This window comes from Ambystoma mexicanum, chromosome 2p, assembly GCF_040938575.1.
Source record: "Ambystoma mexicanum isolate Mex_15411 chromosome 2p, UKY_AmexF1_1, whole genome shotgun sequence".
NCBI lineage: Eukaryota > Metazoa > Chordata > Amphibia > Caudata > Ambystomatidae > Ambystoma > Ambystoma mexicanum.
This window is the reverse complement of record NC_090923.1, coordinates 1,389,905,992-1,389,926,364: the sequence shown is the minus strand read 5'-3', so window position 1 is coordinate 1,389,926,364 and position 20,373 is coordinate 1,389,905,992. Positions and strand designations below refer to the sequence as shown.

The window sequence follows — 20,373 nt, the reverse complement described above, 5'->3', positions numbered from 1 at the left end:
GCCACTAGTCAGTGGTGCTCCCTTTTACTCTGCCTTACTAGTGCTTTCCCTTTCCCAACGTTTAGGTATCCTGACATACCACACTACTTCATACAGAGGCTGAACAAAATACATACGGTGACCTGATTACATAACCTTTTACCAACATCATCGCTGTCCAGTTTGAAAATTCTGTGCAACCAGGAAAATGCCCGTTATGCTACTGTACCCTAAGAGTTATTTCAAGAGATTGGGACCTACCACATGATCATTCCAAATGTTCTCACAGATTTACACCTTAATTATAAGAGAATCCATCAGTGTTTTTTTCTGTTCAACGCCAGTATAGTACAGGAGGCCCTCCAAATGCAAAGATATCTGCCAGAGTATATTAATGCTTTATCTGCTAGAGATGTGTCTGCATCTGTTCATTTTGTAGTAACACGCTGAGTTTTAAGTCTAATGCTTAAGGTGGTTTGTATGTCAATTCCCAATGTGATTGTATGCTCATGTTATTGTGAGAATGTTTGGATGGAATGTTATCAGCTGAGCGTACTGCAAGGTTCTAAAACATTGAGTTGGGACCTGGGGCTAAAGGAACAGGGGACCGGTGGATGCCTTTCCTACCTATTCACTTAACCTCTAACTTACCGTTTTGTGTCAGCATATTAAAGACCCTTTGAATTTCACCCAGGACTCGGTGCACAGGTTTTACCCATAACGTAAAACCTAACACTAATCAATGAGATATGCAGAGCAGTCACGTGGGCTACATTAGATTTCTTATGTAAGCTTTGCCTCCTGGATTCCTGGTTCATTTAAAAACCCTGTTGCATTAACACATGTCTTCATCCTCGGATGCCTCTGCCTACCATTAGTTGCCTTTGCTTGGGGCTAGGAGAGAGCTGAAAATCAACATTCTAGAGTATTAACTCGGTTCACACCGCGCCCATGCAAAAGGCCACCAACGATCGGGTGACACAGGGACATCAAAGATAAGATCCATCTGAGCTTAAGTTGTATGTAAACGCACCACCTCGTGGGCATGTGCCGCAGACACGGCTATCCATCCACGCACTCCAGAATGCAGATACGACTATGACAAGTTCGGCCTAGCTGGTCACATAACCGCTTTGGACTTCAACACTAGATTTGCCTCAACACCTCTGCCATTGGACTACAGTGGCCACCTATGACAATGTTTGCTCTTGCTGGGTACATATTGAGTCTCCTGCACTAGCGTTCTGTCGTGACCTCCCTCAGCACCTGCCCACGTGCCTGACCTCTTGGGTTGCTTACTGGAGCGTAGCCAGCCCTCTTAAGTCCTAATCTTGGCCAAATGCACACACGCATCTTAAGCCTCTTTTTGGAACTTTCACATACCCGTAGCTCAGTCCGCAAGGGCATTCCTACCACAAAGTGCTTTGAGGGCATACAAATGGGGAAAAGGCGCTATATAAATGACTACTGCACTGCAATACAATACAATACATAGGGTCTTCTGGGGCTGACACAATCTATTCTCTACTCAGCCTGCCTCACTGTTCCTTCGACCACTAATGTTAGCATCTGGGAATTTAAGGGCTTGTACACAGTGGATGGATTGTGATCAGCTTGGCAGAAGAAAACTCTAGCACAGCATCAACTCTTAATAGTTAATTTGGGTACGTGTTGGCAGCAGTATTCTACACTATTAAAGCATGTATGCCTGTTGTGCGAGGACGTAGTCATTTGAAGGTTGTTTGGAATAAAAAGTGTGAAGCTTTTAATATTGGCAAGTTGATACCTAGTAGGGTTGCTTCTGTGTATAATTATCGGAATGTTTTTGTGCTAGAAATATTTTTACATTGGCAATTGCAATAATGGCAAAGAGCTTTTTTTTTACTCTGATCTCTTTTTGGTTTTCTGAATATTGGCACCCACGGCGGGGGAAGCAACCAATCTGCTTACACGATCGCAGGCTGAATCTTCCGATCCAAGCCTGTGTTCTGAGCAACTGATGGCTGTTTCCCCCACCCCGCCTATCCCTTCTTATTTTTAGCTCCCCCCCCCACTCCACTTAACTGATTACTGCAGCGGCGATGGCTGCCACCGCTGCTGCTGCTGCCTCCTCCTGTTGGCCCCTCCTGTTGGCCCTGCTGGCCGCCATGGAAATGGATCTTCCTGATCACTGGTGGCCATCTTTAGTGAGCATTTTGTTTGAATGAACGGGATGCGCCCCTTTCATTCAAACAAAATACTTTCCTCTTAGCACCCCGGGTTACCCGTTGTGCTAATGGCAATAAAGCCCCATTGCCCGGGCTGGAACGGCACCAGGGACTCTTATTGGTCATTACCACCCGTTCCAGCCTGTGCAGCAGGCGTTCATTGCTAAATTGTATGCAGGCCTCAACATGTGCCCTTGCCACTAGTCGCCTGCTAGTGACAATTGACTTTAGGTGAGTTCGAAATGCTTTTCTGTGTGCATGTGAAGAACTGAGGACGAGTAACGTTTTGTGCCTGACTTGTAGTTTTCACCTTGACATTTTTGATCATGGTGTATGCATCATTTGAATTTTTTTATTTTATTGATGTTCTGTGTAAAACACCTTGAAGCTACCTGTTACTACGCAATTACATGAAATGCAATGCGTGACTTGTCACTGAGCTCTTCCTCTCTTTAACTGCAGCCTGGAATTGTGTCGCCATTCAAACGCGTCTTCCTGAAAGGAGAAAAGGGTCGTGACAAGAAAGCCCAAGAGAAAGTGACAGAACGGCGAGCTCTCCATACAGTGTCCCTCTCGCAGGCTGAACATAGAGTGGAGCCGGATATTCTGCTCAACGACTACATTGAGAAGGAAGTCAAGGTGCTCATTCCCTACTTTACCTCTTTCCACTGTTAGAAAAAAAACCTCAATTGTTGAGAAAGCGCAATCTAACTCTTGGGTGGGAAATCCTTTGACATTAGCTGTGATGCGTTTGCCTGGTGTTTTTGAAAAATGTTTTTGTGGTAAGGAAACTTTTACACTTAAGTTACTAAATGATAAATTACAGGACTACATCAGTGAAACGTTTGAGGAGCTCTGCACTATACGGTACATATTGGACCATTCCTACATGGAGCTGTATCTGGCTTCTCCGATGTAGGCAAGTAAAGATTGACTATCAAAGTATGTTTTAAAAAAACTATTTTTACTCTTTTAAACCATTAACAGTACATTTTACATATGTATGTCAAGCTGCAACTTCGATTCTCACAACACAACTCTGCTACATGCTTGCTTGCATTTCTGAGGTGCCTTCAAGGCGTACCTCATAAATCTGGACAGATGTCCTCCCGCTAAACTGGCGAGACAAAACCATCCCGTATTAAGGGTTTGGCTGACTCCGGCGACCTCAGGACCCTAGAATTTCTAGGAGGGTCGGTAGTCCTATAAAAGGCCCAGCCCACTTTCTGGCTCATGGTGGGTAACGCTTTGCTGTTGGACGGAGGCAACAGGGCTGGTGCTTTCACAAGTGGAAATGAAAAAACCTTCTGCTTTATGCATTCAGACCACATTTTAATTTATTTTAACTATTATTATTATTTTTTTTTACAATCATTTCCCTATGATAATTAAATTGTTGTTGTGCTGGTTTTGTGAAGTCTCTTGTATTTTGACTTTGCCCGTCTCCTCCTTTTGCGCTATCCTCTGTGATATTTCATTCCCTTTCCTTCACATTTCCTTTTTCTAGCCAAAAAAGATATGTATTTATTTGGGAAACCCTTTTTTAACACACTAAGATGTGTAAACCTTTCCCTTATCCATCCTCCTTCCAGTGAAAAAAAAAACATTTTGAAAACTTTGTAAAACACTCCTTTTTGATTTTCTCTGAAGCCCTGCCCCTGTAACCTTCCTTCTAAAGAAACAAAAGAAAAAAACAGAAATAATTAATTTTCAAAATACAGAAAGGCATTCTCCTTGTCCCGTATGCCTTGAATTCATTGCGAGTCTGCAGTTGGCCCTCTCTTCTCATCATGGCCACCCCGTTTTGCTTGAGGTGGAGTGGCTGACCCCTTTGTTAAGATTCCGATTGGGCCTCTGCTTCTTAAAAGGCAAAGCGTCGAGGCGAATGCCAGCCCCACTTCAAAGGCTCCTGTCTTTTCCTATCCGTGCATGGACAGCCATCGCCCTACATCTCTAATGATGATCCTTCCTCCAGACAAGTTACTGAACTGATTTCTCTGCAACTGCTCCAAAGGACTGCCATGATCCCTGCTGCCCCCTGCTGCCATGAAAGTGAGTCTGACTGACTTCCATCCCTAACTCTCCTGAGGCTTCTTCTGTTGTCCCATCCTCGCCTATTTAATTTCATTCCTCGATCCATTTTCTACTCTTATTGTGTACTTGTGCACCATCTGCCCTGCATGGTTTGCTGCCTTCATTACAAAATCGAATTGGGTGTGTATAGTTTATTCAACTTTCTGTACCACCCACCAAATGTATTTCTTCTACTTATAGGCTTCTCTTACTCTCTCCAACTTCATTCTACTAGGCCTCCTAGTGAGTTCAGCCGGAACTGTGCAGTGCTGCAACTCCTCCCTCCTTCCTTGGCTAATCCTTTGCTTCTTATGACTCCATCTCTGCTATGTTCTCTAACTGCTACACTATCACCTATCCTCTTTCTCTCTCCACGTCCGGCAGGAAGAAGCACAAAAAAGACATCCTGAATGCAAACCCTGTACTTCCCATCGCAGACACCTATGTCAGTGCCCCCTCTAGAGAGGTTTTCACTTTACTCTGTCTCTTCTCCTGATCTCTGAACCCCCATCTCATCTCCACTCTCTCTCTCCGTCCTCACACTCCTCTGTTAACGGTGGCACCAAGTGAGAAGTCCTCTTGGCTGGCTTCGCATCCTCTGGTTGCTTCGTTAATGTCCATCGCACTGGCACCATTCTGGTTCAGTCAACAACCCAACCTCCCTTTTTTTTTTTTACTGCATCCTGCCTTCCCTCATTAACTTCCGTCCTTCACCTTCATCCCACCCTTCTCCCTCCTCTGAATGGTGCACCACATCCCTGTACTCCACCTCAGAAAACCTTCAAAAGCACAGACGACCTCCACCTGGCGACTCTTAACGCCCGCTCAACCAGCAGACACTCCTCTGACATTTATCTCCTTCATGAACACATTTACCTCGACATTCTTGCTCTTGCCGAGACTTGGCTCAATGCCAGCTCAATCACTGCTTTTGACTCCCTACTCCCTGACTGCTTCAAGATCATCTCCAAGCCTCGACCTCAATGCACTGGTGGGGAGTGGAGGGGTTTCCTTAATCTTCCGTGAGTGGGTTCCTGGTTCCAGCTTACCTACCCAGACCTATTCCTCTTTTGAAAGCCTGTTTTGCAAGTTGGTCACCTCTCCCACCTCCACCCTAACTACCATCTACCGGCCTCCAGGCGCCACCTTTCGTTTCCTCTTGAATGGGCTGACTTCTGCTATTCTTTACTTTCCGCAGCCTCTAACCGTCTCCTCCTCGGTGAATTTAACATTCGCTGTACTCCCCTGGCTCTGCATCCTTTCTATTAATGGACCTCTGCTCCATGCTTTCTTTCCATTCTCCATTCTCCATTCAGGGCCAACCCACACAGCTGGACATACCCTGGATGCCCTCATACACTCTAACCTCTCTTTCTGCCCTCCACTAGTCACCACTCTCTCCTCCCACCTGGGTTCCATTGGCCCCCTGACACTGCCCCCTAAAAGTCGCACCAACCTTGTTCACCAACACCCACCCGATGAAATGAGTGACTGTGCCTACTTTCGCCTCCATCTTCACACCCCTGACTTCTGACTCTACCTCTGACTCTGCCCTCAGCAACCTCCATCTTCCCATCACCAACGCTCTTGACATTCTTGCCCCAGTCATGATGATCCATCTGAAACCTGCCTCAAAGCGTAACACTTGGTACGACACCGAACATGCAGCCCTGAAACGAAATTGCAGGGCAGCAGAACAGAAGTGGCAAACCTCAGGCTCATACTCTGACAAACTGGCCTGCCGCCTGCTCCAAAGGCCATACAGACTCCATCCGTGCAAAGGAAAGAGCCCACATTCAGGCACGAGTCTCTGGCACATCCAGTAACATGGCTGAACTTTTCATAATCATAGGGGAACTAGCCAACTCCTCCGCAGTCTCCTCCTCCCCTTTCTCCCTCCCAGGCCCTCTGCAATGCACGGGCCTCCCACTTTGCCACCAAAATTCTGGACATTCAGACCGCCCTTTCTACACTGTCCCAACCCATCCCACTCCCCCCCCCCCCCACCCAACCACACATCCTCCTCCTTTTCCTCCTTCTCTCCTGTCACTTCTGAAGAAGTTACCAGAGTTGTCCGCACCGTGAAGGTCTCTTCTAAACAGGTTGCCCCCTTGCTCATGTAGGGCCATCAAGGATAACATTGGCTCCCTTGCCCCTGCTCTTGCTGATTTCTGCAATCACTCCTTTATCACTGGATCTTCCCCTCCTCCCTTAAGCACTCTGTGTGTGCCCACTTTAGAAAAAAACATCCTCTGACTCTAACTGCCCTGCCAGCTACACCCTATCTCCATCACCCCCTTACTGGGGAAGCTGCTTGAGAAGCTGGCCTTGCACCAACATAACTCTCACACTGGACTTGTTGGAGGCCTCCACAACCATCAATCTGGATTCTGAGCATCCAGAGGCACGGGAACTGCTCTTCTGAACACCAAGAAGATCTGCTCGCATCTCTGGACTCTGACTCCCCACCTGTCCTTATCCTTCTCGATCTTTCCTTTGGATTTGACACAATTAACCATTCCATCCTAACACAAAGCCGCACAAAGGCTCCACGATACACTTGGTATCTCGGAACGGGCACTGAATTGGCTGTCCTCTTTCCTCACTAACTATTCTTCCCAAGTCATCCTGGGCCCCTCCTCCCCTCCTCTCCTTCCATCTCCACATGTGGTGTCCCTCAGGGCTTTATACTCTCCCCCTGGCTCGTCAACATCTACCTTGTTCTCCTTGCACACCTCATCTCCCCTTTCTCTGCCTCAAAACCTGTAAAACTGAGATCCTTCCCATTGGGCCCCCTGCTCGCTCCCTCCCTCCCTTCACCCCTCCCTCCCTCCCTCCTTCCTTTCACTCTGGCCTTCCTCCTTGGGCTCTCCCCCTGCGCCTTCAACTGAAGCCAGAAACCTTGGAGTCATCTTTGACTCCTCTTTCCTTCCTCCCTCACACTCAGGACATTGCCAAGAAGTCCAACTATCAGCTTTCCTTCTCAAAAGAATTCTACCTTTTCTCACTTTCTCTGAGGCTCAATGTGACTCAAGCCCTTGTTCTCTCTAGACTTGACTACTGTAACGCGTCCTCCTGTACCTTCCTTCTTCCACTCTGCAACCCTCCAGTTTATGCAGAATAGGGCAGCAAGACATATCTTTGCCCTTAAACCCAGGGACCACATCTCTCTTGCACTGAAGTCTTCACTGGCTCCTGGTTGCTGCATGCATTAAATTCAAATCCCTCTGCCTCATCCACAAGGCTGTCTGGGCCCGGGGACCACACTTTCTTCAACTTTATCTTTCTAAATAGTCTCCCCCTAGATCTCTTTGCTCCTCTGGCACCAACGGCTTGTATGTCAAGCGTTTTGCTAAACAGAGGGCAGGGGGTCGCTCACTTTCCTCGGCGGGCTCCCTCCTTTGGAATAGCCTTCCCCTTACCCTGCACCTTGAGCAGGATTTTCTCGAATTCCAGAAGCACCTTAAGACATTCCTTTCCCCCCCCACCCCCTTCTCGCCTCTGCTAATCTCAGTTGCTGAATCAGTGTCATTGGCCCATATGCATCTTCGGCCTTGACCTCCCACACCAATTCTTCCCAGCTCCTGCCTTTCCACAGCACCTTGCATCTGCATACCCCCTGTACTGGAGACTCGCACTTAAAGCTCTTGCAGCCCAGGCTGTGTAGCACTCAGCATTCTAGCACTTCGTCCATGGCTCACCCACGGGTTCGGCTCACCAGCACTTACCCCCTCTTCCCTCTTCCTTTCTGCACTTGCACGTTCTGAAATCTCACAAGGCAAAGTAGGTCTGTCCCCCCCTCTTCCCTCTCTGCTCTTAAATCTTGTGTTGTAATGTTGTAATTGTACTTCCCACCCTCCTTTCCCTCCCTGCCAGTGCTTTGAAACAGTACATTCTTATTGTATAAGCGCCTAACAAGCAAACGATAAATAAAAAAGAATAAAATATTTGTGACACCCTATCCTTTAGACTGTTTCATCCCCAATTAGTTACTATGGATAAAAGGACCTAAAGGATCTCCTTGGGTGCATTAAGTCTTCGGATAAGGAGGAGGTCATAGTGGATGTTGGGGCAGATGTAGTCGGAGCACATTGATATTGAGGTTGGCACCTCCTCTGAGGATGTAGAATGCGTGTTCTTGGATGCATAATGAAGGTGGACAGACACCAAGCACTGGGCAGCAAGTGCACAAGAAAATGGGAATGGTGCAGACACAACACAAGCATGGATAATTGAGGGTGCGCCCTGAACTGTCATGGTCCCTACCCCCAACCCTCATAGGCAAGTTAACCTTCCTCTGGGAGCCAAGTTAGGGTCTCCTATTATGGCCTCCAAGGCCTTGCCACTTTGCCAAAGAATCCCCTGGAGTCAGTCCTGGCGCCAGGCTCAACCTTAATGTGAAGGTAATATGGAGGCCTGGACTTGGTAATGGGCTGGTCCAACATGGAAGCTCCCACATGGCTCAGTTCCCAGAACTGTACCATGTGGTCTAGTGTTTTGAGTGTGGTCGGGCCTTGGAGTTCCTGGGGCTATATAAGCCACGCCCAAACCGAGGAACACGCTTCGTGTTACTCTGCATTTAGCAGCGTGACGCTCACCGTGTCCAGCTCCGCCTCCTGAATTCCTTACCTGCTGAATCCTGGAATCGCGCACCCTAAAAGAACAAGAAAATCATTAATACAGCACTTACCTGTGAGTAGCATCCTGTCTTCGGTCCATCTATTACCCGGTCCAGAGAACTCCAGCATCTAGGCGCTGCATCCTTCTCTGGAATACCAGCATCTAGGCGCTGCATCCTCCCCCGGAGCACCGCAACCTGGAAAGGAGAGCGAGAAAGAACAGCATTAGTGAGCACTGAATCATTCCTGTTTTGGAAGCACAAGACGGTTACCTGATTTGAGCGTCTCATGGTCTGCATCCATTCTGGAACATCACAGCGGCCTGCAAGCAAGACAAGAAACACTGGTTAGCACAAGAAAGGCAGATGATCGCCGCGCACCGCACATTACTTCCAGAATAACGTCGCGCAACGCGCATTCGCTCACCAATTCATGCTCCACGCGATCCTTATGGCAACGCCAAAAATCACTTTCCACATCTAGAGGAAAGAAAACAGACATTAGCAAAAGAATAAGGAGGAAGAAAGAAAGAAGAGAGACTGAAATATCAAAAACTGTGAAGAAGCAACCTACCTTAACAAGTTGGATTCGCAGCAGAACTGGAATCGCACAGGGCTCGCACCAGTGAAGTAACTCGGTCGCAACACGCCCGCTCCATCTACGCGCCCCTGCATTGAGAAGCAGGACGGAGAGCGCATCGTACACAAAATCAAGGTGAGGACAGGTCTGAGGGAAGGTCTACTTTTCAAGGGAGGCGGGGGGGTAAGCAGCAAGGGACAATTACGTTTGAACCCAGCACTCCTGTATTGCAGGCCCAACTCTCTGAAGCATTACCAAGGGAAGAGGTTCGAGCGGGAGTCAAGGGCCCAGCCAGGCTGAGTGACATCCCCGTGGATACCAGGTGAGCGTTACATACACAACACAAGCATGGATAATTGAGGGTGCGCCCTGAACAAATGTGCGAAGAGGTGTGTAGGAGTAGGGGCTCTGACTTAACGGTTCAGTTCACAATTTCAACATGCACAGGTTAGCGTGGGTTTGAACTGCAACTGGGGCCCATGGTGTGAAGTTCATTACTGGACTCGAGTGTGAGCCACAGGCAGAATTAAATAGATGCCAATGCACAGAGAACATGATTGAAATTGCACTTTGCTTCAGTGAACTGAGCTGCACTAAATCTAACGCGAACATAAAATTAACATACTAATTTAACCCAACTCCAGTTAACATGTAACTGAATCCCGTGATAACATTTAGTGCAAATTAATCCATGATGAAATAAGCTGAATGCATATTGGGGAAAATGCATGATGCTCTAGAAATGTGAATTTAAATGTGCAGGCTGAATCTGCGCTGGGTTATAAATTAAAAGAATTGTGTAGATCTGTTCTACTGAAAACAGGGCATTGTATTAGGGCAGGAAGCACAATGAAATCGCGTACCATTTCAGTGGAATTATCTGCTCAAGGGGAAGTGTTTTCCTTGAGTGACAAAGGGGTTTGTCAAAAAGGATTTTGAGACAGACTAACATTCATTCATCTTCGGGCACTGGGAGATTAAGAAACAGAGGTTGGCTAGGCAGACGAATCCAGTGCTGGCAAGTTGTCTGATGCTGAAGCGGTCCTTATCTGGGTTGACCCTGGGCGAGGCAGGCAGAAACATTGAGGAAGGATCTCCATGCTAAAATGAATCAAATACTGCCAACATATCTAGGTAAATATTAAGTTAAGTGAGCGGCTGCTGTTGTGAATATCAGGTAGTCTAGGTTGAGTTTGCTTCGTTTTAGGCGTTGTCTATTTTTAACGTCCATGCAATACTGTGTTTATATTTTCTAAGTCTTACTGTGTTTTTTAAAGTGTATTTCTCTTGCCAACTCCACGATGCCAAGGACAGCTGGCAAGGCTCGGCACAGATAAAGCGCTAAAAGCTATTGCACTGTGAAATACAATGTGGGCATAAGTGTCATTCTCTGTAACTTGCATATTTGTATTTTACGATTAAAAAAAAATCCAAAGTAACTTTTAGTTGCATTACGTTTATTCCACATTCATTCGCTTTCATTTGACATGCTTAAAGAGACATATGCATGGTAAGAAATATATCAAAGTAAAGTACCTGCCGTGAGCGGTTTATCTAGAGAGATTGAATGAATTTGCAGTATTTCAATTGCATACTTTACAATTGTTGAAATTCGGCCAAAAGGGCGTAGTGTGGTATTGTACATAAGGTACCATAGGAAGGCATGAGCCATCCATCCAGAGTGTATCGAGTCCAATATTTTGTCTGCTGTTAGTGACCCTGGTAATTATTAGCCAGTGTTCTAAAATGAGTCTCACCACTATAAAAATACCCCAACAGGTTACCACAATATATTGCCAAGGATTATATAATACCTCCAAATAACACATAATTAAAAAAAATACCACAAAGTAATAGATATGACCCCAAAATCTATCCAACAGGTGGCAGCTGGGGGATGAGGGGGGGGGGGCTTCTGAAGTATGTGGTGACTGGGACCGGACAGAAATAGGTGCAGGTATTGAGGAGTTGTTGCCGTGGGTGGCTTATGGTGAGGAGACACATTTTGGGTAAGTCGGTTTAACACAATGTGGTGAATCAGGGTAGCTTTAGGTGGAACACAGGGCGGACGCAGGACAAGAGAAAAGACGATGAGGTTGTACGGCAGGAGGAGGAGCCGAAGTGGCAGCCAGAAGAGGAGGACTTAGGAGGATGATGGATGCTATGCTGTGCACGAAGAAGGCAGGGCAAAGGACAAGAAATGTTCCCATCACGTTCTACAATGTGTTCCTCCTGTGTGTTGAAGGGTTTCCCCACTGCCCATGGGGGAAACACAGGTAGAGGAATGCACAGTTGTGTGAAAGCGCTCCAGAAAGTGTGTGCAGTGGGACAAGAAGTGAGCCTTATACATAGAGTATGACTGGAGTCCATAACCATATTAAGCAGTGGCATGATGTGACCCGTTTGTGCCATCCACAGACACCATGCTTCCTTCCATATGAAGTTGCAAATCGGCCCTCCCCGCAATGTAAACAGTGCAGTCATAAGAGAGAGACCAAACTACAGCCAATGGTTGTGGTTGCAGCTATCTGACCTGTGTTGGCTTCCCTTTCAAATGGGTAGGGAGGTGTGCTGTGCCTCCATCCAGGCGCAACCTTACATGTGGACGTTTCTGCCATGCAGGCACCCATTCCCTGCATTTTGTGGTGGCAGGTAGTTGGTGGGAGCTGAAGAACCATATAGCCCAAGATGCTGTGGAGTCTCCTTTTCAGGCCCATCGCACTCAACATCCCCTCCTAAATTGAGCAAGGGCTCTAAGGGAGTATGGGCAGGAAGTATTGGGAAGACCCTTGGAAATATTTGTGGTTGCAGCTATTAAATGCTAATTCTTTCTTGCTTCAGAATAGATAGCCCCACTTTTTGAAGTAAAGGCTCCTAAACAGAAGAGGATGTGTCGTTGATAATTTAAGTTTGTGCAGAAGCGGTTTGGTAACCTCTTTGATGAGCACAAAGATATAGCTCCGTAGATATGACAAACTCAGAAGGAATGTGTGACAATTCTGCATCAGAAACAAACTCTGTCAATACCAGGCAAAACAGCTGCGAGAAAGGTTGACAAGGGAAGGCAGTACTTCGTTATTTGATAGACATCATAATCTGCCAATGAGTTACAAGTATATACTTACAGGGCCTTTTCTCTAATATGTGTCTGATGTCTTTGTTGTTGCTAGGATACAGAGGAGGCAGAAACAGAAAATGTCCATTATGAGTGGGCGTATTAGTCGCCAAGTGAAAAGATTTGTTTACACTTGTTAAAGAAATTGTTGCGCCTTTGCCCTAAAGAAGTTGATAGTGTTATGGAGGAACTCTGAAAAGGGCAGCTCTGATTGCTGTGGTGCCGGCGAATCGTTTGTGCTGCAAACTGCTCCGACGAGCGTTGTTTGTAATGAGGGGCGTAGTACGCCGGAGGCGATGTAAGACCAGTGAATACGGTCTGACAACAGCTGTGAAGTTGCAGAACCTCCACAAGTCAATCGGGAGGTAAACGCTGTCGGATAGAAGGAATCAATAGTTCCGGCAACAGTCTAGAGGTGGCCCGCGAAGAAACCAATGAGAGCGAAGTCGACTCCCACAGGTGATGTCCCCAAGAAAACGAAACGGAGCAGAGAGGTACTGTTGCTTTCTTCTGGGAATGTAGGCGAAGTCACACGAGGTGACGAATGAGTGCCGCCCGGCGGAGCAAAAGACTTATGAACGTATAAACAATTTATTTTTATGAACAGAAAAGGTATCGTCCTTTATAGAAGTATGGAGCGATAAATACAATAAGCAATAAGTCTGAAGAGAAAGTGGCACAAGAAGCTATCTATGTGGTACAGTGAAGTACACGTGAAGATGTTTACATTTTACTGTAAACCCAAGTTTTAACATTGCTCATTTGAAAGAGTCATTAGTGAAATAAAGGCACATTGACAACAAGAACTGAAGCAAGAGGAGAGAAAACGTATAAAGACACTGAGTTTATTCTTAATGTGCAAATAAAGGTTAAAAGAGAGAGCTTGGCCATAAGAGAAGAGATCATATTCAAGACATAAGAGAAAGAAAGACATAAAATAGAAAGAAGCTGGAAAACGAGACTTATCAAAATACCATCACAAAGAGGGTGGTCCTATTGAAGAGACTGTCAAGGACTTCAGCGACCTGTATCCTTTTCATTCTTTGAATCTGAAAGATAAAAAAAAAGAAAACAAACGTCATTTGAGAGAAGAGTTAATAAAGTTATATTGTTGACAATTACCACTGTTTCAGGCTGTTACTCTTAACCCCACATTACTATCGTGTTACCGAATGGATCAATACAATGTAAAGCAGAGTAAACTCTTGCAAAGCCTTGCGATCATGTTTACCACTGGCTTACATATTTGCTATGGGAATGTCTCCTGCATCGTGTGGTCTGAGTGGGAAATCTCATAAGCGCACATTCAAGATGCGTTACTCTGGGGTAGAGTTTTGTACAACTCCTCTGAAGGGAGCTGTGGAGCCATGTTATCCCAGAGGAAAGACCAAACTCTTATGGTATGTGTAGCAGAGTAGTCTGGCTTAATTTTAGGAGGGAGGACGGGTAACCGAGAAGTTCACATATTCCCAATAGTCACCACAAAAGAATACACCACACCACACTACGCTTTTATCACAAGATGTCACATAAAATATCTGTTAGAGAAAATACATACTCCAGTGAAATGTAACAATCTGCAGAGCATAGTGTTGGTATAAAAATAGTAAATGTTAAGGTTTAACTCACTCTTTACCCTAAAATACAAACTCCCATACCTGGTGGCAGACACTACACATATAGATTTCAAGAGATGAATTTAAGAATTGACCCATAGACCATAACGCACATAGTAATTACCATCAAATTTAGGATCCAAGGATGCCACACAGTGTAGTAGGAAACCTGCACTGTTCCCAGTACATATTACAAGTAAAGGGAGACCCAAACTTGGCCCTCATTACACCCATCCCACTCTCAACCTGGCGACGGAGAAACGAGAGATGTACATCGCTTCTGGGCCCTTCCTCACCATCATTGGTGTATTGCAGGTGTGAAAAGCACTACTTGCTCAGACAACCATTCAGACTATGGTATGGTAGGTTATTTATAACGCGCTTAATACCCAGAGGTTTCTAAACGCAGACCTGGGGATCGAACCTGTGGTGCTCCGTGACGTCTTGCTTCCAAGGCGAGCACGTTGCCCTTGAGCTAGATGACAATATTGAAGAGCTACAGCTGTCATCAATCGAAAAAGTAGACTGACTGCAACCTTGAACGCTAATGACGTCACGACTGACATCATGACATAAATACATTGGACATGAAGCACTGAGGCATCCCTGCACGAAGCTACACAAACACTTTCGTTTATTGCCGATAGACACAAAGCAAATGCTTATGACTCACATAGTTGGAGGACTGACACGTATACCTTTTTGCTACGTGGAAACTAAAAATCACCTAAGAATACATATGAATGGCTTGCCTACGCTTAATTGCAACTAGTGTGCATGGCCATGCGAATGAAGATGGAAGCTATATGCACATTAGAGTGAATTTGAAAAGCAAGATGAACTTCAGAATACAGGGAAAGGCTGACAGACTGATTCTGCTGAAGCATGCAGACAAAGCTTCCTGTGCAGACACTGCACAGCCTCGCCAAGGACAAGTAGGTAAGGAAAGTTTCCAGTTAACCGAGGAGATGGGACACCTGCGAGGGACACAGTAAGAAATCATCTTAATTGCAAGCAGGAGAGTTGCATTTTGTGGTCCCTACACACATGACCTGAATCTGAGACGGAGCCTATTCATTCGAGGCAGATAGAGGAAAGCTGTTCCCATCGAACTAAAGGTAGAAGGAGCCAATAATTATATGTTCAATGCCGAATGATCTGTCTCGGGGTCTAGGAGATCGTAACTTATTGGGAACATGCAGCACCTTCAGGGCCGTTCCCACTATCTTGAATAGTTGCACTTGGCCTGGTAACTGTCCAAAGCGGCAAGGCTGAGAAGACTATTTCTGTCCAATCCTTAAACACCTTCACAATAAGCATACACTTTGTTGGACCGGCCAATCATCTTTATACTAACCTGTCCCTTTGTATTTGTAACACATAGAGGTGGTCTCAGGAGTAGCCATCAGATATGGCTTACCCATTGATCATACTAAACCCTTATGGAATTCATATATAGCTTGTCTAACCAATCCCTTCCCCCGTTAGGTTTTTGTGACATCACTAGACAACAAAATGGGACGACACGCGCCTGGCGAGTGAGAGCTCTTGCAGAATTTTGCATTGTTATGTTGCGATGTCTGTCATTTTAATTGCTACTAAAGACAGTGAACTTTGTCCGATGGCTGGTCTCCCGTTCTTGGGGCGGGGGATTTCCAGAGTACAGTTCCTCTTGCACATAGACAGGGAGACTAATAGTTCCCCTGCCACTATGTTACAATATGCACATAGCACAGTGGTTTAATAGATAGAGGTAGTAGAACATGAGTGCACAATGTAGCGCTTAGACGGGAGGGCTACCAAAGCCCAGGATATATTTTAGATTTACACCAGATGGGCATATTACACTTCAAGGAGAGTAACACTAGTAACAAAACTCTCACTTAGTGAGACCGTGCAGGAGTGTAACGCATATATTTAAAATAATTAATAAATCATCGGGTAGCCACTAAAACTCCAGGGCTTGGTGGAGAATGCCAGGGACCATAGACAAATTGCACAGTGCAGTTAAGTACATAGTGTCATTTGGAGGAGTGTTGTAAAAAGTGCCCTATGGAAACAAATGTAACCATGTCTGTAGGACCTGTGGTGGTGATGAAAAGGCCAAGTGAGTCCCAGTTCTTCCCCCATGCCCACAGGTTCATGGATGGCAGCAACCACCCAGGGGGACACCACAGATGACCCATAAGAAGATATCCATGGCCAGGTTTCAGACTCTGCAACCCAAGACAGAATGCAGCAAAGCAGGACACTGCCCCCAATGCGAGTCAATGGGGTGAGTGCAGTTGAAGTCCACCTGCATGTATCGTCTACCACAGTTACCCCTGGGAGTTAGTATCAGAAACAACCCACTAACCCTGGGCCCAGAGATGATTACATATTGTTGGTTCCTGAAACACTGTTCCAAAAAGGCAGAACTACTATTTATTCTTTCAATGTTTAGATTTAGACTTGGACTGTTTTTCTTCCTTTGATCATTGGATATGATCTTTATGACCAGACTACAACTGGCAGCCAGGGGGTACTAGTTATAGCTTCTTATGACATGCAAGTTCTTGACCAATGGAAATGGCAATATGTGTTAATCAGGAAACGGTTAAACTAATTGCGTCCGATGGTGCCAGATTTTAGAGTTGAGAAACATCCTCTATATTACAAATTATACAGAACATATTTATAAAGGGTTTGTTGGGCCTACCCATATCTAGCCCAAGCATGGCAGTTCATAGAGAGGCGTATGGCACATCTGGAGGCTGTTTTGATTGCTTCCCCAGTGCTCAATTTGTTGAGAATCTGGATACCCTATCACAGGCAATTATTGCAGATGTTGGAGCCTGCGATAATTTGCAACATATTCTTTGAGACATGTTAGCCACAGCCTTGCTAAGAACTAGAGTTGGGCTGCAATTTCTTTGCAGATACATTATCGCAGCACTTAATCGACTGGTTCTGTTTATGGCTAATGTGACACATGATCTTATTCGGTTTTTAGCCTCCACGGTCCTGAAATGCCAGATCCCATGGTTGGCATATGTGAAGTCCAAATTGATGGAATGTAACTCTGCCTCATATTTCCACTTGCTAGATATTATGCCTGTTAATGTGGCTAAACTTCTAAAGTCTAGATTTTGTGTCCATGTATTAGAGAAAAGGGAATCAAAGGGAGATATCATAGCCGCGCCATGTATTCAGAAATATCCTTGTGTACAGCATATCCCTCCCAGCGAACTTTGATAACCAGGGCAGGCTTTAATTGCCTGGCCCTCAGAGCTATCACAACGATCTGGGAGTGCAATAGCAATAATCAGGCTTGTTTACTGTGTGATGCCAATCGGGAGGAATCTGGCTCACTTTCTGTTTTGCCTGACCCTCTGAGATAAGAGGGAAGACTTTAAGGCTGTTACTTTGAGAACTTTGATTCACGCAGTATAAACCTGCTTTGCTCTATTTGTTATGGGTTGACTCTCCGAGAGTGGGTTGGGTATATCATTCCTGAGGCAAGATTTGTATAAAAGGGAATCTTTCCTGAAATTCTAGATGTTTGTCTTGGCTCTAGTCACCAGATCTCAGTGTATTTGTGTTAATTTTTTGTAATAATCGGTTTCATTGTAATTTCAAAAATAAACTTTGAGTGGCTTTTCATTCCTTTATGTGAACTTATTATCAAAATAATATCTTGGGTAAAAAAGAAATTAAGTCTCACCTGGAGAGAGAAAATTACTTGGGTTGGACAGATTAATGCACTCAAAGGTTTGGGCTAACTTATTTACATTTCAATATGTTGCCATAGGAAACAGTCCTGGGTCCATTAATTCGGATAAGCAGAAACAATACTGCAAGTCAGAAGCAGATGTTCTTAATGTAGAGATCTTCACATTCTAATAAATGTTTGATTGTTTCCATTACAACATCTCCACATAATATGCAGCAATGCCTGCACCTTGGAACTCCCAAATTCCCTCCAATCAATTCACCAGAAGCAACTAAATGACATTTTATATATAAGTCTTTTATAATAATCCAATTGTAAGGATAAGCAATCACAGAATTACCCACAATAGACCTAGTTAAATATTGGTTTAGGTATTCACAGGCCAAATTATTAGTTGATAAATTCACCACGATTTGGTACTTTCGCATGTTGTAAATTATTCTTTTGTGTTGAGGCATGATTTTAGTTGATATGCAAGCATCCACAGGTATTCCAAAACGCTTGAACCAGTGCTGACGTTCTGTGTTACAAGCAGATGTATACATTTAGACATCCTGCGATCACACACTTGGTTGACTATTTAGTTCAAGCAGGGAATAAACTGGGGCATTCTTCACCTTCAGGTATAGACTCCGGTTGTTAATCAAGATATTGCTAGTAATAGAGTTCATATGGAACTCAAGAAATATATTTCTGATGTTTGTTAATCTGCTTAGAATCACATGCTGTGCATAGGTCCGACATCCAGTGGTCACTGCAGAGTATTGCATTTTGTTTTTCGTAGTCGAAAAGGGGACGTCGACAAGGCGTGTCTGTAACACTATCCCTATAGTGACGTGCGGTGTACCCACAATCCCTCACGCGTCGAGGTCCCTCAGATTGTTTTTTTCCACTCAGCTTTTGGTCGCCTTTACGCAGAGCTCCTCGAGAGACATTGCAAAACATATTTCCTTGACCTTGGTCCTGACTTATTAGATTAACACATAGATCCCTCCCCTCGACGTAGCTGCGAAGCTGTTTCTCCGCCGAACAAGACCTTCGACGGAGGAGACGAGACGGAGGAGATCCTTCGGCGCTGCCGAACACGTGGCCCGGCCTCGCCGGTCAACATACAGTAGGGAGAGTGGGGGGTGGAACTATCTTGTTTCTCTTTGAGAATGCCTTTCCTTTTCCCCTCCCTTTCCCTCAGGGTTGTTATCACCACAAATTATTGCCTCAGCTTTGGAGAGGACACCCTTTAGGTTTTGCCCGCGCTGCAAGGGCAAGTATACCTGGAAGGACAAGCATAAACGCTGTAATCGTTGCTTGCCCCTCGATCATAAAGAAGATGGCTGCGCGGCTTGTCAGCTTCTAAAACCCAAAACTCTAAAAGAACGTAGAGTCAAGAGGTGGGCGGCCTACGCCATGTCGAAGTCCGATTCCTCACCCGCCGTCGCGGAAAGTGACGAGGAAAGTGATAACACGACCTCCGTTGTGGAAGTCTTAAACCTCTCGAGGGAACGCTCACGCTCCTCGACGTCCGTTCCCTGCCCCGACGGGCTCGGCTCACGCCCTGCTTATGGTGATGAACACCCTGGCGACAAGGACGCACAAGACTCTCCCATAAGCACACAACCCACGGCTCTTCTTTGTAGAAGACGAAGAATCCATCAGCGCCGAAGGTGACGCAGGGCACCCCGGCGTCTACCTCAGACCGTAAGAGTCTAAAGCCCCACTCGCAAACGCAGCCGCGACCAGCGACTGGGCTTTCCACAGATAAAGGCGCTACCCCCAAACCATCCGACGTAATGCTCCATGTAAGAGCACCCGTCGCAGTACAGCACGCAACGCCCGTAGCGTCGAGACCAGAAACCTCCACAGAAAATGTACTTGTCGAGAGCCTAGCGAGGATTGTTTCCGCCTATACCCATAAGCGGACGACGAAAGACACGTCGAATACTGCTCAAAGGGCTAAAGACACACCGAAAAAGCCGAAGGGGAGCCAGGGACTGCCCCCTTCATCTAGAGGGACTCCTGGCCTACCGGAAGGCTTTTCAGACGGCGACGGAAACCTTTCTTCGACGTTGTGGGAGAGGTCAAAGCGTTTCCAGGCAGAAGACACTAATTCCCCCCCCCCCAGACTACTCAGGGGTACCCCATGAAACTCTGGAGAGACTCCATTTCTGTATGGAGAAAATGGAAAGGTTTATGGAAAACCAAAACCTACCAACACCCAAATGACCAAGAGAAGGATCCCAGGAGGACCCCAGGGTCAAATTTCCTAGGCTGTTTAATCCTTCACATGAGGAATTAGATGTGTATGACCTCACTGAAGAGGAACAACATTTTCAGGAAGAGGATGATTTTTTGGGTGTAAAGGAAGAACGAAACCTAGAGGAGGAGGGTTTTCAAGAAGATCCAGATACAAGTGCAGGGGGCTTCGGAGAAGAACTAGAGGTAGTTACCTCACACCCCTGGCAGTCCCCATCAGCGT

General features: G+C 45.8%; 1 protein-coding gene across 4 annotated transcripts in view; it reads left to right on the top strand.

The window, feature by feature from the left end:
- CCM2 (CCM2 scaffold protein) overlaps nucleotides 1-20,373 on the top strand; it is a 553,948-nt gene that overhangs the window by 230,430 nt on the left and 303,145 nt on the right. For all 4 annotated transcript variants that reach the window (XM_069645812.1, XM_069645811.1, XM_069645813.1 and 1 more), the window contains one exon: nucleotides 2,649-2,825. In XM_069645812.1, coding sequence (XP_069501913.1) covers nucleotides 2,649-2,825 — 177 coding nt within the window. The remainder of the gene's footprint in view (nucleotides 1-2,648; nucleotides 2,826-20,373) is intronic.